Here is a 13,727-nt window from a genome sequence, read left to right as displayed (position 1 = left end):
ACATGAATAAAAATTTTTGTAAATAACAAGCGCAGTTTTTAAAATCAAATTCACGAAATGTACTACAGATAGATTCCAGTTCCTTAGTCATTGCAATGGGAAGCAAGAAATTAGGACAGTAATATTATATTTCACGCTTTCATAAGGATTATATATTCGTTCACTTAGATTGTTCAGATACCTTGTCTTTCAATTGATTATTGTTGTCCAAATATTTGTTTTTAGTACCTTTAAGTACAGTTGAATTTGCGTTCTTATTATACAACATTCTATTTTCATTTACAATAAATGACCACTTTGTTGTGACAATTTATATTGTTTTTTCCTGGATGCAACCTTTGATCTTGGTTGTAACCTGTTTTCGACTTCGCTTACAAAGGCCTATGACTGTCGACTGTCTAGAGATGAAAACGACAAAACGTTTCCAAGTATTCAAATGCAAAACAACGAAATATAGGTTTTAGCCCGGATCACGTTTGATTTTCGTGACAAGCATATTGTGGTAAACGAAAAAAAAAGGTTTTACGAGGTCAGTCACTAAAGCCCAAATCACATCGTTCCAATATTTCTTATGCACTGAACAAAACAGCTAACCCGTGATTTGCTACTTTGCAAAAATCTTAACAAGGAACAAAACACCTAACCCGTGATTTGCTATTTTGCAAAAATCTTAACAAGGAACAAAACACTAACCCGTGATTTGTTATTTTGCAAAAATCTTAACAAGCCGAACAAATCAGTAAACCACAATATTTGTTTTTATGCAAATCTTAACAAAACAAACAGCTAACCCGTATTTGCTATTTTGCAAAATCTTAACAAGGACAAAACACTATACCGTGAATTTGTTATTTTGCAAAAATTCTAAAGGAACAAAACAGACATGATTTATTATTTTGCAAAAGTTAACAGGAACATTATCGCTTAGCCGTAATTGCCTATTTGCAAAAATTTAACAATTCCCGAAAGTAATTCTTTGAGTAAAGCACACAATTAGTCTTATATGTTGTTAATAACATGCCAACATTTAAAAAATATCAAGTCATGCAGAGATTTAGTATTATTCATTTTATTACTACATTTTATGTTTTAAAGTCACAAATATACACATAAAAATTGGGTTTTCGGAAAACGAGAAAATATCGTAAAGAAGAAAACAGACGTATAGATTTTCATTTTTAGTAGAACAAAGTTAATCCTTGGACACGATTGATTCTGCCTTTGAGACCAGTGCAGATCATGATCAGCCTGAGTTTGCGGTAACATGTATTAAATTGCAGATGCCACTGTAAAACAGTAAATATCAACCTCTTGTTCCACCGGGGCAAGTTCTTCATATAAGTAGTCCCTCCAGAGGTAGTCACTCCTTCAGATATACAATACTTAAGCATCACTGATTTTATCTATATTTTACAAACAGCTTTACGCTCATGAATAATTTTGGAACTGTAGTAAAAATCTTTATTACTAGCTATGGTACAGATACAGTAGCGGTACTTTTGACACGATATAGAGGCTTATTCATATATAATTTTATAGATAGATGATTTTTATGAAATGTTTTAATGTTTTGAACGGGATGTCTGAAACGTGTATGGTATGGCATATCAAACGTTGCTAAATTATATATGTATGTTATTATTATCTGTGTTATTTCTCGTATGAGCAAAAACTGTATAAATAATTCTAATAATTTTTATAACAATTTTGTCGTGTTTAGTTTAGATAATACACAGTTTCAGTGCGGCCATTTTTATCTGCTTGTAACCATGAAGATTCGATTAGTAAACAAATGCTGGTTCTAATTAACTAATTCTATACGAGCACAATATTATATGAGCCGTGCCATGAGAAAACCAACATAGTGGTTGTGCGACCAGCATGGATCCAGACCAGCCTGCGCATCCGCGCAGTCTGGTCAGGATCCATGCTGTTCGCTAACAGTTTCTCCAATTCCAATAGGCTTTAAAAGCGAACAGCATGGAGCCTGACCAGACTGCGCGGATGCGCAGGCTGGTCAGGCTCCCTGCTGGTCGCACACCCACTATGTTGGTTTTCCCATGGCACGGCTCATATTTTTATTGATTTGACGTAAAGTATACTTACTTTTGTGTTAAAGGAAAGTATGTAAACCGATGTACGTTTACACTGAATTGCAAATTTCATATTAGAAACTCAGACTATACGAACCCCAAGTATCTGTGTATGCGATATCAACTCAATTTGACCAGCCTCTTGAAGGACGAACAAACAGACAAGCGGATGAAAAGACAGACGAGATATCAAGGGGTCAGAGAGAAAGTGTTATTTGTAAATACAGGTAAAGAAGCACTTAGAATAGTTTCGCTCTGAAACCTCGATATGAACGACGTCGAAACTGTAGCGTAGATGTAAAAAGTCGTATGCAATGGATAATCATTATGACAGTCATATTGTTCAAAATACATCGTTAACTACTATCATCAGTCCACTTAATAGCTATCCCCTGTGCAGTTGTCTATACTCAGTACACCCTTAGGCCATCAAAAAGATTATTTTAAGGAGACCAATGTCTTTTCAAACAGCGTAAGCAAACAAAAAAAAAGACACTTATAAAAAGTACGTTGCATGCACATTGCACCATATTCTGCAAATGATATTATTAAAATCTAGCTTCAGAAGAACAGTTTTAGTGTCTTGGTATTAACAAAGCACAATATTTTCGGATTGGAAACGCCGAAGAAAAACACTTGCGGTTAAAACATTTAGTACAAAATACATCTGATTCACGACTTTCAAGCGTATATCAGCACAGTCACAATCATAACTTCTGTTTCATTTTAAACAACTGATTCTCACAACAACAGATGCTTGCTAATGAGGTGGTTGGGGTGTCAGCTGTGGTCGGGGTCCGTCAAACATTTCCTTATTGAAAATACATAGTTGTGCATGATTTGATAGGAAAGTATGGTGTTGCATAAGATTAGCAACAACATCCAAAAATTATTACCGAAATTACCGAAAGTCAAATATCTACATGTCACACTAAGGGGTCATTTGTAATAAACAGAACATACCTATATCTCAAAGGTGCTAATTATTTCAACGAAGAACTGAATATGTGGCCGCAAATAATTATGTATGACAGTGCATTTTGAAAGTATACATGTTGTTCAAGACATTTCCAAATTTCAATAAATTCAAATTATACGATCATAAGAATTAATTTGCATTTTACAAAATTTATAAGCGTTAAATTCAAAAACACGTACGGATGACACACATTACAAAAAATAATGATGATATATAACGCTTACTAAGAAGAACAATTTGCTTTGGGTTTTTTTTCTGTTCTGCGAATACGTTTGTGTTTTAATTAACGCTTTCGATCAGTATTAATGATTTTTTCTCAGTAAGTATATTTTTTTCTAAAACGTTTTAAAAAGAAAGTGGGATGTGTCATAAAGATGAACAGAATGATAGAAAAAAATCCATTCATATATTCATGACAAATTCGATATGTTACTGCTAACATGGATATACAATTTCAAAACTGTACTGTCTACATTTTTAAAATTTTGGCAAAGTGCGTAGTTCAGTATAGATAAAGCATTTAGCGGTCCAGTTAATAGAAATTAAAGAACATTTTGTTTGTGATGTGAAGGCTAGAAACTTAAAAAAACGAAATGAATGCAAAATCTATCATTTTATTATGTTTATTTATTTATTTTGGACAATTTCAGTCTTTCAGAAAGCTGTATTTCAGGAACGACAATAAACCCTAAATCAATAATAAATTTGTCTTTAGAAAAAAATCTATTAGGAATATTTGTAAACGAAAAAAAAAAAGACATGCAAATTCGCTAGTGTTCAAGTCAGTTTACACAAAATTTACAAATATAACATTTAAAAAATCGTTTCACCTACATAACCATAGCAAAACAATTGCTCCGCCCCATCAGGTTTCTGAAAGCTTTGATTATTCTTATTTTCTATTTGTTGTTATATTTTTGAAAACCTACCGCCTTACTGAACATTTGTGAGCGATCATGCAACTTTCAGTGAGAATTGTGCTATGATATTCGACGAGAGACACATCTCCACAACAGTCGTATATTGCATAGGAGCAAGATATTTGTAACTTTTTTTTTAAAATATATCATCTTAAAATACCGAAAAAATGATTAAAAACTTACCGAATGAAGTATAAAAAGTCTTACGTAGAAGTAACACATGTGTTTTGACATAAACATAGTGAAATATAATTATAATTAATTAAACATCCGGAATTTAATCAAAGTAAACTATACTGCGAAGTGCACAGTAAGTATATTTACAGTTTATATGCTATATTATTTGCGTAATTAATATAAAAAAAAAACACACATACAATTTAAAAATAAGGTAAGAAAGTTGTACTTGTTACAAAATGTGATTTCTTTACTATAATATTTATATGAGAAAATATTAACACCAAATCTTAAATATCATAAATGACATATATTGGAACGCATTGCAATTTAGCTGACAATAAAGTAGACTAATTTTAATAATCAGCATGTAGATGTTGTTCTACACCTTTAAACAAGACAGTCCAGGTACAATAGTCATCTGGCACTTCAGGTACCGTTTTTAAAAAGAACATTTTCCCTAGTTGTTCAGTGGAACACATTTAAAAAGCAACATTTGCTCTATACTACGGTGTTCCGTTTGGACAATTGTGACATTTTATTGAATCCTAAACCGCGATGCACGATGGTACGATGACGAAAACGCGATGGCACGATGATGAAATCGCGATGGTACGATGGTGAAATGTCGATATAATATCGCGTTTTCATCATCGTACCATCGCGTTTTCACCATCGTACCATCGCGTTTTCATCATCGTACCATCGTGCCATCGCGTTTTCACCATCGTACCATCGCGTTTTCATCATCGTACCATCGTACCATCGCGTTTTCACCATCGTACCATCGCGTTATAACCATCGTGCCATCGCGGTTTCATCATCGTACCATCGCGTTTTCACCATCGTGCCATCGCGTTTTCACCATGGTACCATCGCGTTTTCACCATCGTACCATGGCGTTATCACCATCGTGCCATCGCGGTTTCATCATCGTGCCATCGCGTTTTCACCATCGTACCATTGCGTTTTCGCATTCGTGCCATCGCGTTATCACCATCGTACCATCGCATTTTCACCATCGTGCCATCGCGGTATCGCCATCGTGCCATCGCGGTTTCACCATGGTACCATCGCGTTTTCACCATCGTGCCATCGCGTTATCACCATCGTACCATCGCGTTTTCACCATCGTACTATCGCATTCCGGTTAGAAATGCGTAGTTCCGTGCACTTGTATTTTTGTCAACAATAGATGAATGTATCTCAATGTATTTTGTGAGAAGAAATTTACCATTTAGATTCTGCTGTTTTGCAAAATGTTTTACAACCTGTTCAGTGCTCAGTTCATTAAACCTGTGTAAAATCTTCAAGGCCACGTCCTTTGTATTTTATGTATGCATGAAAGTAAATAAAAAGCTGGGTGTAATAGTCACATGATATTATTCAAACTCAGCTTATTCTTGTTAGAATGTACAAGGTACATAGTGCAATGTGAAAATGAGATTGTACCAAGCCTGTATATTATTGACACATATACTGTACCACTGCGCATGACCACCGGAAGGCGATGGTACGATGGTGAAAATGCGATGGTGCGATGGTGATAACGCGATGGCACGATGGTGAAAACGCGATGGTACGATGATAAAAACGCGACGGTACGATGATACGGTGGTGAAAACGCGATGGTACGAAGACGAAAACGCGATATTACATCGACATTTCACCATCGTATCATCGCATCATCGCGATTTCATCATCGTGCCATCGCGTTTTCACCATCGTACCATCGTTGTTTCATCATTGTGCCATCGCACCATCGCGTTTTGGTCATCGTACCATCGTACATCGCGGTTTAGGATTCACTAAATGTCAGGATTGTCCAAACGGAACACCGTATTATACAGTTATAGTACAACATTATATAGAAAAACATAATGTAGAAGGTAGAAACTGTTCAGTTACGACAATTGATCATTAAAAGTGTGTTACAAAGTTAATAATACTATTTAGATATACACGCTTCTTTTGAAAAGCAATATTGCATGAACTAATTGTTTGGACTATGAGTTTATAATTTTGAAATTTCTCTTAAAGGCCTAGATCTTGGCCATGGACCAAGGGATTTCTGTCTTCATTAGCACAGTTTACATTCATTGAATCTTTCAACTCCACTGCACACGCCTTCATGGTCTAGTTGGGACTCTGCTGTGCTTATTGCCCTTTAATTAGCTACTGTTACATAATCGCTGATAAGCAGCTGATAAGACGGAAGTTGTATATTGGATTTGGGGGTGGGGGCACTTATATAGTAGTGGATCTAGGCCTTTAAAGTATGGTTAAAATAATTCGTTTAACAGGCAATTATCTACATGTATTTGAAATACTAAGAAAATTAAATTCTGTTGAACAGCAAACAAATATATAGTTTTTATAGGGTATAATTTTTCATATTTTAAAGCAGACTTTTTATTACTAAGGCGGAATGAGTTATTCATACGAAGAAGATGTTTCTGCTTTTGTCACTGACAACAGGTCCAGCACGTGTAAGGCAGGATTCGCCGGTGACGATGCACCCAGGGCCGTATTCCCTGCGGTAACAGGCATACCAAGATATGACATAGTAATGGCGGGGATGGGCGGAAAAGATACCTACACTGGCGACGAAGCTCAAAGTAAACGTGATTTCTTGACGCTAAGGTATCCAGTAGAACATGGAATTGTTACAAACTGGGACGATATGGAGAAAATCTGGCATCATACCTTTTATAATGAGCTCCGTGTTGCACCAGAAGAACACCCCTTACTTCTCACTGAAGCACCAGTGAATCCAAAGGCGAACAGAGAACGCATGACCCAGACCATGTTTGAGGCATTCAATGCCCCTGCCTTTCACGTTTCCATACAAGCTGTCTTGTCTCTTCATGACGCCGGCCGAACAACAGGTGTTGTGTTTGATTCAGGCGACGGTGTCTCACATGTTGTACCGATCTATGAAAGATATGCTTTGCCTCATGCAATTCAGCGGATGGACTTGGCGGGGAGAGATCTGACGAAATATTTGTCCAGAATTCTTCATGAGCGCGGGTATAATTTTACATCTTCTTCCGAGATGGAAATAGTTCGTGATATTAAAGAGAAAATATGTTATGCTGCATTAGAATTTCAACAAGAAATGGCATTTATTGATGAAAAAAGTTACAAGCTTCCAGATGGACAAGTCATTACGATCGGAAACGAAAGGTTCCGCTGTGTACAAACTATGTTTCAGCCATCTTTCATTGGAATGGAAAACGTCGGTGTTCATGAACTACTTTACAGTTCCGTTATGCAATCAGATATAGATATCAGGAAGGACTTGTTTTCAAAAGTCGTATTGTCAGGTGGTTCAACAATGTTTTCCGGCCTTAAAGACAGAATGAAACGTGAACTCGACAACCTGGTTCCTCGCACAACGAAGGTTAGGATTATTGCTCCACCCGAACGGAAGTATTCAGTTTGGATCGGAGGATCGATTCTCTCTTCATTATCCACTTTTGGTCAGATGTGTATTTCAAAACAAGAATACGACGAGTGTGGACCTAGTATTGTCCATAGGAAATGTTTCTAAACTTTTACAATTTCACATTTTATTATTGCTAATTAATACGAAACCTCTTAGTTTTGAGACAGAACCGAGAAGATATATAACCACTTCGTCGAACTTGTTAAACTGAAACGTTCTCCGTAGGTATGTAGTCTATGTGAAAATGGATGAAATGCGATCGTTAACACACCTGTGGATTATTTCAACATTTCTAGAATCGTATTCTGTGCATACAGTCTGACGCGGTTGATTCTCATTTAGAACATTTTCTTTTTCAGACTGACTTTCAGAACGGTTTCTTTTCACTGCCCTGAACATTGTATTCAACACCGACACTGTAAGTATAAGGACACATCTTTTTGTCCTTTTTCCTGTCAATAGATTTTAGATTTATAGATTATTAGATTTATCGCGAAATATGTACGAGTTCTGCAGCGGAAATATTGCGCGACTTTAGGAATTATAGGAATCATTGTTCGTATCAAAATTTTACAAACTATAATAAATTTCTTTATTACTTTCTATATTATAGACATAGTGACAGTAACGAAGACAGTCTAGAATTGTGATACGTGTGGCTGTATCGAGGCATACCATAGAATATCTTCTTATGAAATTTCATGATGTTCTGAACGGAGTATGTATCGAGCCATACCTTAGAACATAACGGAGAATGTATCGAGCCATATACTACTGAACATCTGTAAATGGATGATTTCTTATGAAATTGCAGCATGATGTTCTGAACGGAGTACATGTATGTATCGAGCCATTCTAAAGAACATGTATAAATGGATGATTTCTTACGAAATTTCATGATGTTCTGAACGGAGTATGTGAATCTTGCACGAGGGTCATTCTAAAATTAATGACAATCGTGTTGGAATATGGTACACAGTCAGTGAACAGACTTCAAATTTAGTTTATCCCTTCAAAGTATTTGCCTTTGACTTTCATGCACTTCCGCAGTCCATTGGAACCAGTGCCCTGCATATTCTTGCGTATTTAATCTATTTATTTATTTTTCTACATTTTGGACTATGAAAATTAATGGTGGCTGTGTTGTAAAGAATCTAAGGAACTTATAATTTTAGTGTCCAAAATAACAAGAGATATGAACTTTGGACCATTTCTGCAAGGCCTGTCAAGAATTATTATGGATCACTAAACTTGCAAAACTTAGGAACAACTGAAATTACGATTACAGTTACTATTTAGCTGCATTAAGGGTCATTCAGTATAATTGCATTTCAACTCTGGTAAGGCGAATCTGAATAATGAAATCAGAGCAACCAACATATTGTCCATATATACGGATAAAACAAATATGAAATCAAAAAGAGAACAACGCACCATCTTGTCGAGTTTTGCGTCCTTTCTGCGCTTAAGTATGCATTTATTGTTTAACCTAGTAATGTCCTGTATGGGCAGGTTACTTTCAACTTGTGCACTTCACCCCGTTGACCTGTGTTATACGGACCGTCCTATTTTGATAAAAGGGAATTTTTGATATGTTGAACATTTTCAAACTATGATTACAGTTATTTTGAAAAGACGCGTTGATCAAAATTTCTTCATACTTAACGTATTAAAGTATAATTATGCTGAAAATCTCATCATTTTATGCTACTTAATTTCACGAAAAGCATGTGCATTAAAATTATTGTTAAAAAATTACTTATCGATAGGTCTGAACTAATCAAATGAAAATTCAGGGTCAAGGGGGTGCGCAAGTTGAAAGATATCGACCTATAATAATGTATTATGGAAAATCTCGTTGCTGATATGTGTTATGCACCAGTGATTGCTTGACAAAGATGAGATATAATTGAAGTCACTATGTATGACTAATCTCATCATACAGGATTTAAGAATGATTTTTCACCTCTCATGTTTTTTATTAACAGATCCTATTATATGTTGAGTTAAATTATAAGTAATTTTTTTAAGAATGAACTGTTACACGAAATTATACAGAAACCGTCTTAATTAATAGAACAAAATATCAGTAAATGAATAAATTACATAAAACATATCAGTATTCAGATTTATTGTATGTGTATATTTGTGTTCATATTATTTCCATAAAATATATTTTTTAACCTTCCGCTATAATCATGCATGTTTGTAATGTATATATATGACGATGAACGTTTAATGTTCAAGTCTTTCTGTAAATAAACTTCTGTTCTGTTCTGTTCTGTAAGATACCGATAGATTGTAGATCAGTAAAGTTTACTTCGAAAACTTTAAATTTGTTATTCATTCTTTACATTTGTTATTTTCACAGTAGGTACAGTTAAACATTGAAGGGCATAATGTGAAAGTTTATTTCGATAAAAAAAAAGAGAGAAATAATCTGTATTATAAAGTGTCAACCGTTTCCGTGTACACAAGTGGTGCATTTTCTCATGTTCTAATTATTAGTTTTAATCACAAATTATTTATAAGAAAAACTGGTGTTAGAAGTGCCCCGAAACGTATATAGGAAACTGAATTAGAAAAGATTAAAAAAACTTCATTTTTGGAAAGATTCCGATGATTCACTTTCTGGCCAAGGGTATTTGTGTTTTCCTTAATAAAGTCACAGTCTAGAGTGCACTGAATTTATGTATTTTCAATATCTTTTCTTTTTTCTTTTCTATGTTTGCTTTATTTGCTATGTATAAGAATAGATTTATAGTCAAAGGTATAAATACTCGATAAAAATAACTATAGCCTTCTACGGTATGGATGGGTACACAGCAATATCGATCATTACTATATATAGTACAGCGACCTTATTATATACCAATTGTATACAGTGACTGACCATTTTTTAATCTCAGGCTCTGTCACGGGTAAATATAGAAGTATTACAAGACATTTATGCCTTATACGGCATGTTTTTCGTAGAATTTTGAAATGACTAATGCATTTTCCTAGTAAGCCCATAAAGTTATGGGTATAAATATAGAAAAACACCATGCATTTATCAAAGTAAAATACTCTACATAAGAAACTACTAGAGGAATACTGCAAAGTGTTAGATATAAATAAACTGTAAGTACATTTACTATTTTTATAATATTACTCGTATAACTTTATGTTGTTGTTAGTAAATAAAAAACTCGCATAGTTTAAAAATGATGTAAGAAAGTTGTATTTTATATAAAGTGTGATTTCTTTTACACTTTTACATAAATTTCAGTGAGATAATATCCAGCTAATTGTACACCAAATGTAACCTAATGCAAGTACTGTTACCTTCTTTCTTACAGTATACTTATTTTAATTGCTAAATATTTAAGCAAGTATATTTGATTCAGTTTCAGTGTAAACTATCTTTAAAACAACACGCCGTGCTAAATGTTTACTTTATACAGTTATAAAACAAGATTATAGAAAAACATAATGCATCTAAAACAGAAAGTGTTCAATTACGACACGACAACCGATTGTTAAAATTCTGTTATAAAGTTATTTTCATAATATTGTTAATTTGCGATTTTTATATAAAGCTTTTTCTTCTTCTAAATAAACTACATAAATTTTGAAGAATTCACTCATTTTGAAATACGAGTCTATACTTTTGAAGCTCTCTTAAAGTAAGGTCAAAGTAATTCATTTAACATGCAAATATCTCGAATAAAATAAATGAGACAATTCATGCTTCGGAAGCATAAAATAGTAACAGACTCGGTTTGACCGAGTCTGTTCATGACAGGTAATGAAATGTGCAAAACCTATCACGGCCCCTAGCACCGGCTTAAGCGTAATATAAAATTAAATGTACTTCATGACCAGAAAATGTAACAACACTGAGTCAAAGTACGGGGAGTCTTTTTACAGTCACAGCACGACACTTACTGATTGCTGTTGTGATAGTTAATACAATCTATAAGAAGATCCTTTAGAAGCATAGAATGCAACCAAGCAAAACAGCATATTCGTTTCGTGTCTCAAAATAAATGTTATTGGGAATACTTCTCATATTTGAAACATATATCTTTTTATTATTTAGGCAAAATGAGTTATTCATACGAAGAAGATGTTTCTGCTGTTGTCATTGACAACGGGTCCGGCATGTGTAAAGCAGGATTCGCCGGTGACGATGCACCTAGAGCCGTATTCCCGGCGGTAACAGGCCGACCAAGATATGATATAGTAATGGCGGGGATGGGCGGAAAAGAAACCTACATTGGCGATGAAGCTCAGAGTAAACGCGGTATCTTGTCACTAAGGTATCCAGTGGAACATGGAATCGTTACAAACTGGGACGATATGGAGAAAATCTGGCATCATACCTTCTATAATGAGCTCCGTGTTGCACCAGAGGAACACCCCGTACTTCTCACTGAAGCACCAATGAATCCAAAGGCGAACAGAGAACGCATGACCCAGATCATGTTTGAGGCATTCAATGCTCCTGCCTTTTACGTTTCGATACAAGCTGTCCTATCTCTTTATGCCGCCGGTCGAACAACAGGAGTTGTGTTTGATTCAGGCGACGGTGTCTCCCACGTTGTACCAATCTATGAAGGATATGCTTTGCCTCATGCAATTCAGCGGATGGACTTGGCGGGGAGAGATCTGACAAAATATTTGTCCAGAATTCTTCATGAGCGCGGGTATAATTTTACATCTTCTTCCGAGATGGAAATAGTTCGTGATATTAAAGAGAAAATGTGTTATTCTGCATTAGAATTTGATCAAGAAATGGCTTCTGCTGCAAAATCATCAATCGCTGAAAAAAGTTACGAGCTTCCAGATGGACAAGTCATTACGATCGGAAATGAAAGGTTCCGTTGTGTAGAAACTATGTTTCAGCCATCTTTCATTGGAATGGAAAATGTCGGTGTTCATGAACTACTTTACAATTCCGTTATGAAATCAGATATAGATATCAGGAAAGACTTGTTTGCAAACGTCGTATTGTCAGGTGGTACAACAATGTTTCCCGGTCTTGCAGATAGAATGAAACGTGAACTCGACAACCTGGTTCCCAGCACAATGAAGGTGAAGGTTATTGCTCCACCCGAACGGAAGTATTCAGTTTGGATCGGAGGATCAATTCTCTCATCCTTGTCCACATTTGGTCAGATGTGGATTTCAAAACAAGAATATGACGAATGTGGACCTAGTATTGTCCACAGAAAATGTTTCTAAACTTTTATAATTTCACAAAGGACATACCATGTGCAATCATGTGCAATAAAATATTCATCTTATATATAAGCCTATATATACGATAATGCTTATTGACAGTAGGCTTAAAATACGTAAGGAAGGTAGGGTACAGTTTCGGAAGAACACAACATACCTTGACTTACTCAGAACTCGTCACAGGATATAATTGAAATTATCTCTTCCTTAAAATATATGATATCTGCACTATGCACTATTTATCTAGTGACTATTTCCTATTTTATTTCATTTTATGTCCAATGCTAAACTCCTTTACGAATGAGAAACTCCCATACGATAAATCATTGAATATCCCTGCTACATGTATTTCTATCAAAATATGCTTCTATTATTACTGCTCTATGTTTCAGCAAACATACTGTCACACAAACCGTGAGCATTTCACGATTTTCACGCTAGCAGTTCTGTAACGATGTATATGTCTACAATAGACCAGTTATAGATGTTTTCTAAAACATTTTTGCTCAATTAATTTTTGAATGTTTTTTATATATTTTTTTTTCGGTATGTAATAATGTAATGTAGCTCCGCCTGGGCTCCGCATGTTTTACAGTAGGTACTGTCTCCCACTCAAAACAATGCTATATTAATATTTCAGTCATATTGTACGCATGAAGATGTTCTTCATGGAATGATTACATTTCATTGTAGTTCAAATACCCTGTCTTTCAAATCAATGTTGTACATAAAACTATATTTATATACATTTCGTACTTTTTGTACATTTGATTTTGTGTTTCTGTGATTTGTTTTACATCATTTAATTGTCATAAACGTGTACGTGTAAATATTTGTCAGTTGCAAGAATTGTTTTCCGTCATAAAAATAAATACCATATTGTA

At 34.9% G+C, this 13,727-nt stretch overlaps 2 protein-coding genes across 2 annotated transcripts; both read left to right on the top strand.

Moving 5' to 3' along the window:
• The first annotated feature begins 6,597 nt into the window (after positions 1-6,597).
• Positions 6,598-7,722, top strand: LOC123564487 (uncharacterized). The gene has a single exon (XM_045358120.2). It carries the CDS (start codon positions 6,598-6,600, stop codon positions 7,720-7,722), a length of 1,125 nt encoding a protein of 374 aa, XP_045214055.2.
• Positions 7,723-10,588: 2,866 nt separating this feature from the next.
• LOC123564486 (actin, cytoplasmic-like) lies at positions 10,589-13,727 on the top strand. The gene is made up of 2 exons (XM_045358118.2): positions 10,589-10,740; positions 11,702-13,727. Exon 2 carries the CDS (start codon positions 11,707-11,709, stop codon positions 12,844-12,846), a length of 1,140 nt encoding a protein of 379 aa, XP_045214053.2. The 5' UTR covers positions 10,589-10,740; positions 11,702-11,706; the 3' UTR covers positions 12,847-13,727.

Source organism: Mercenaria mercenaria, chromosome 2, assembly GCF_021730395.1.
Source record: "Mercenaria mercenaria strain notata chromosome 2, MADL_Memer_1, whole genome shotgun sequence".
In the NCBI taxonomy this organism is placed as follows: domain Eukaryota; kingdom Metazoa; phylum Mollusca; class Bivalvia; order Venerida; family Veneridae; genus Mercenaria; species Mercenaria mercenaria.
This window is presented reverse-complemented; position numbering and strand designations above follow the sequence as displayed.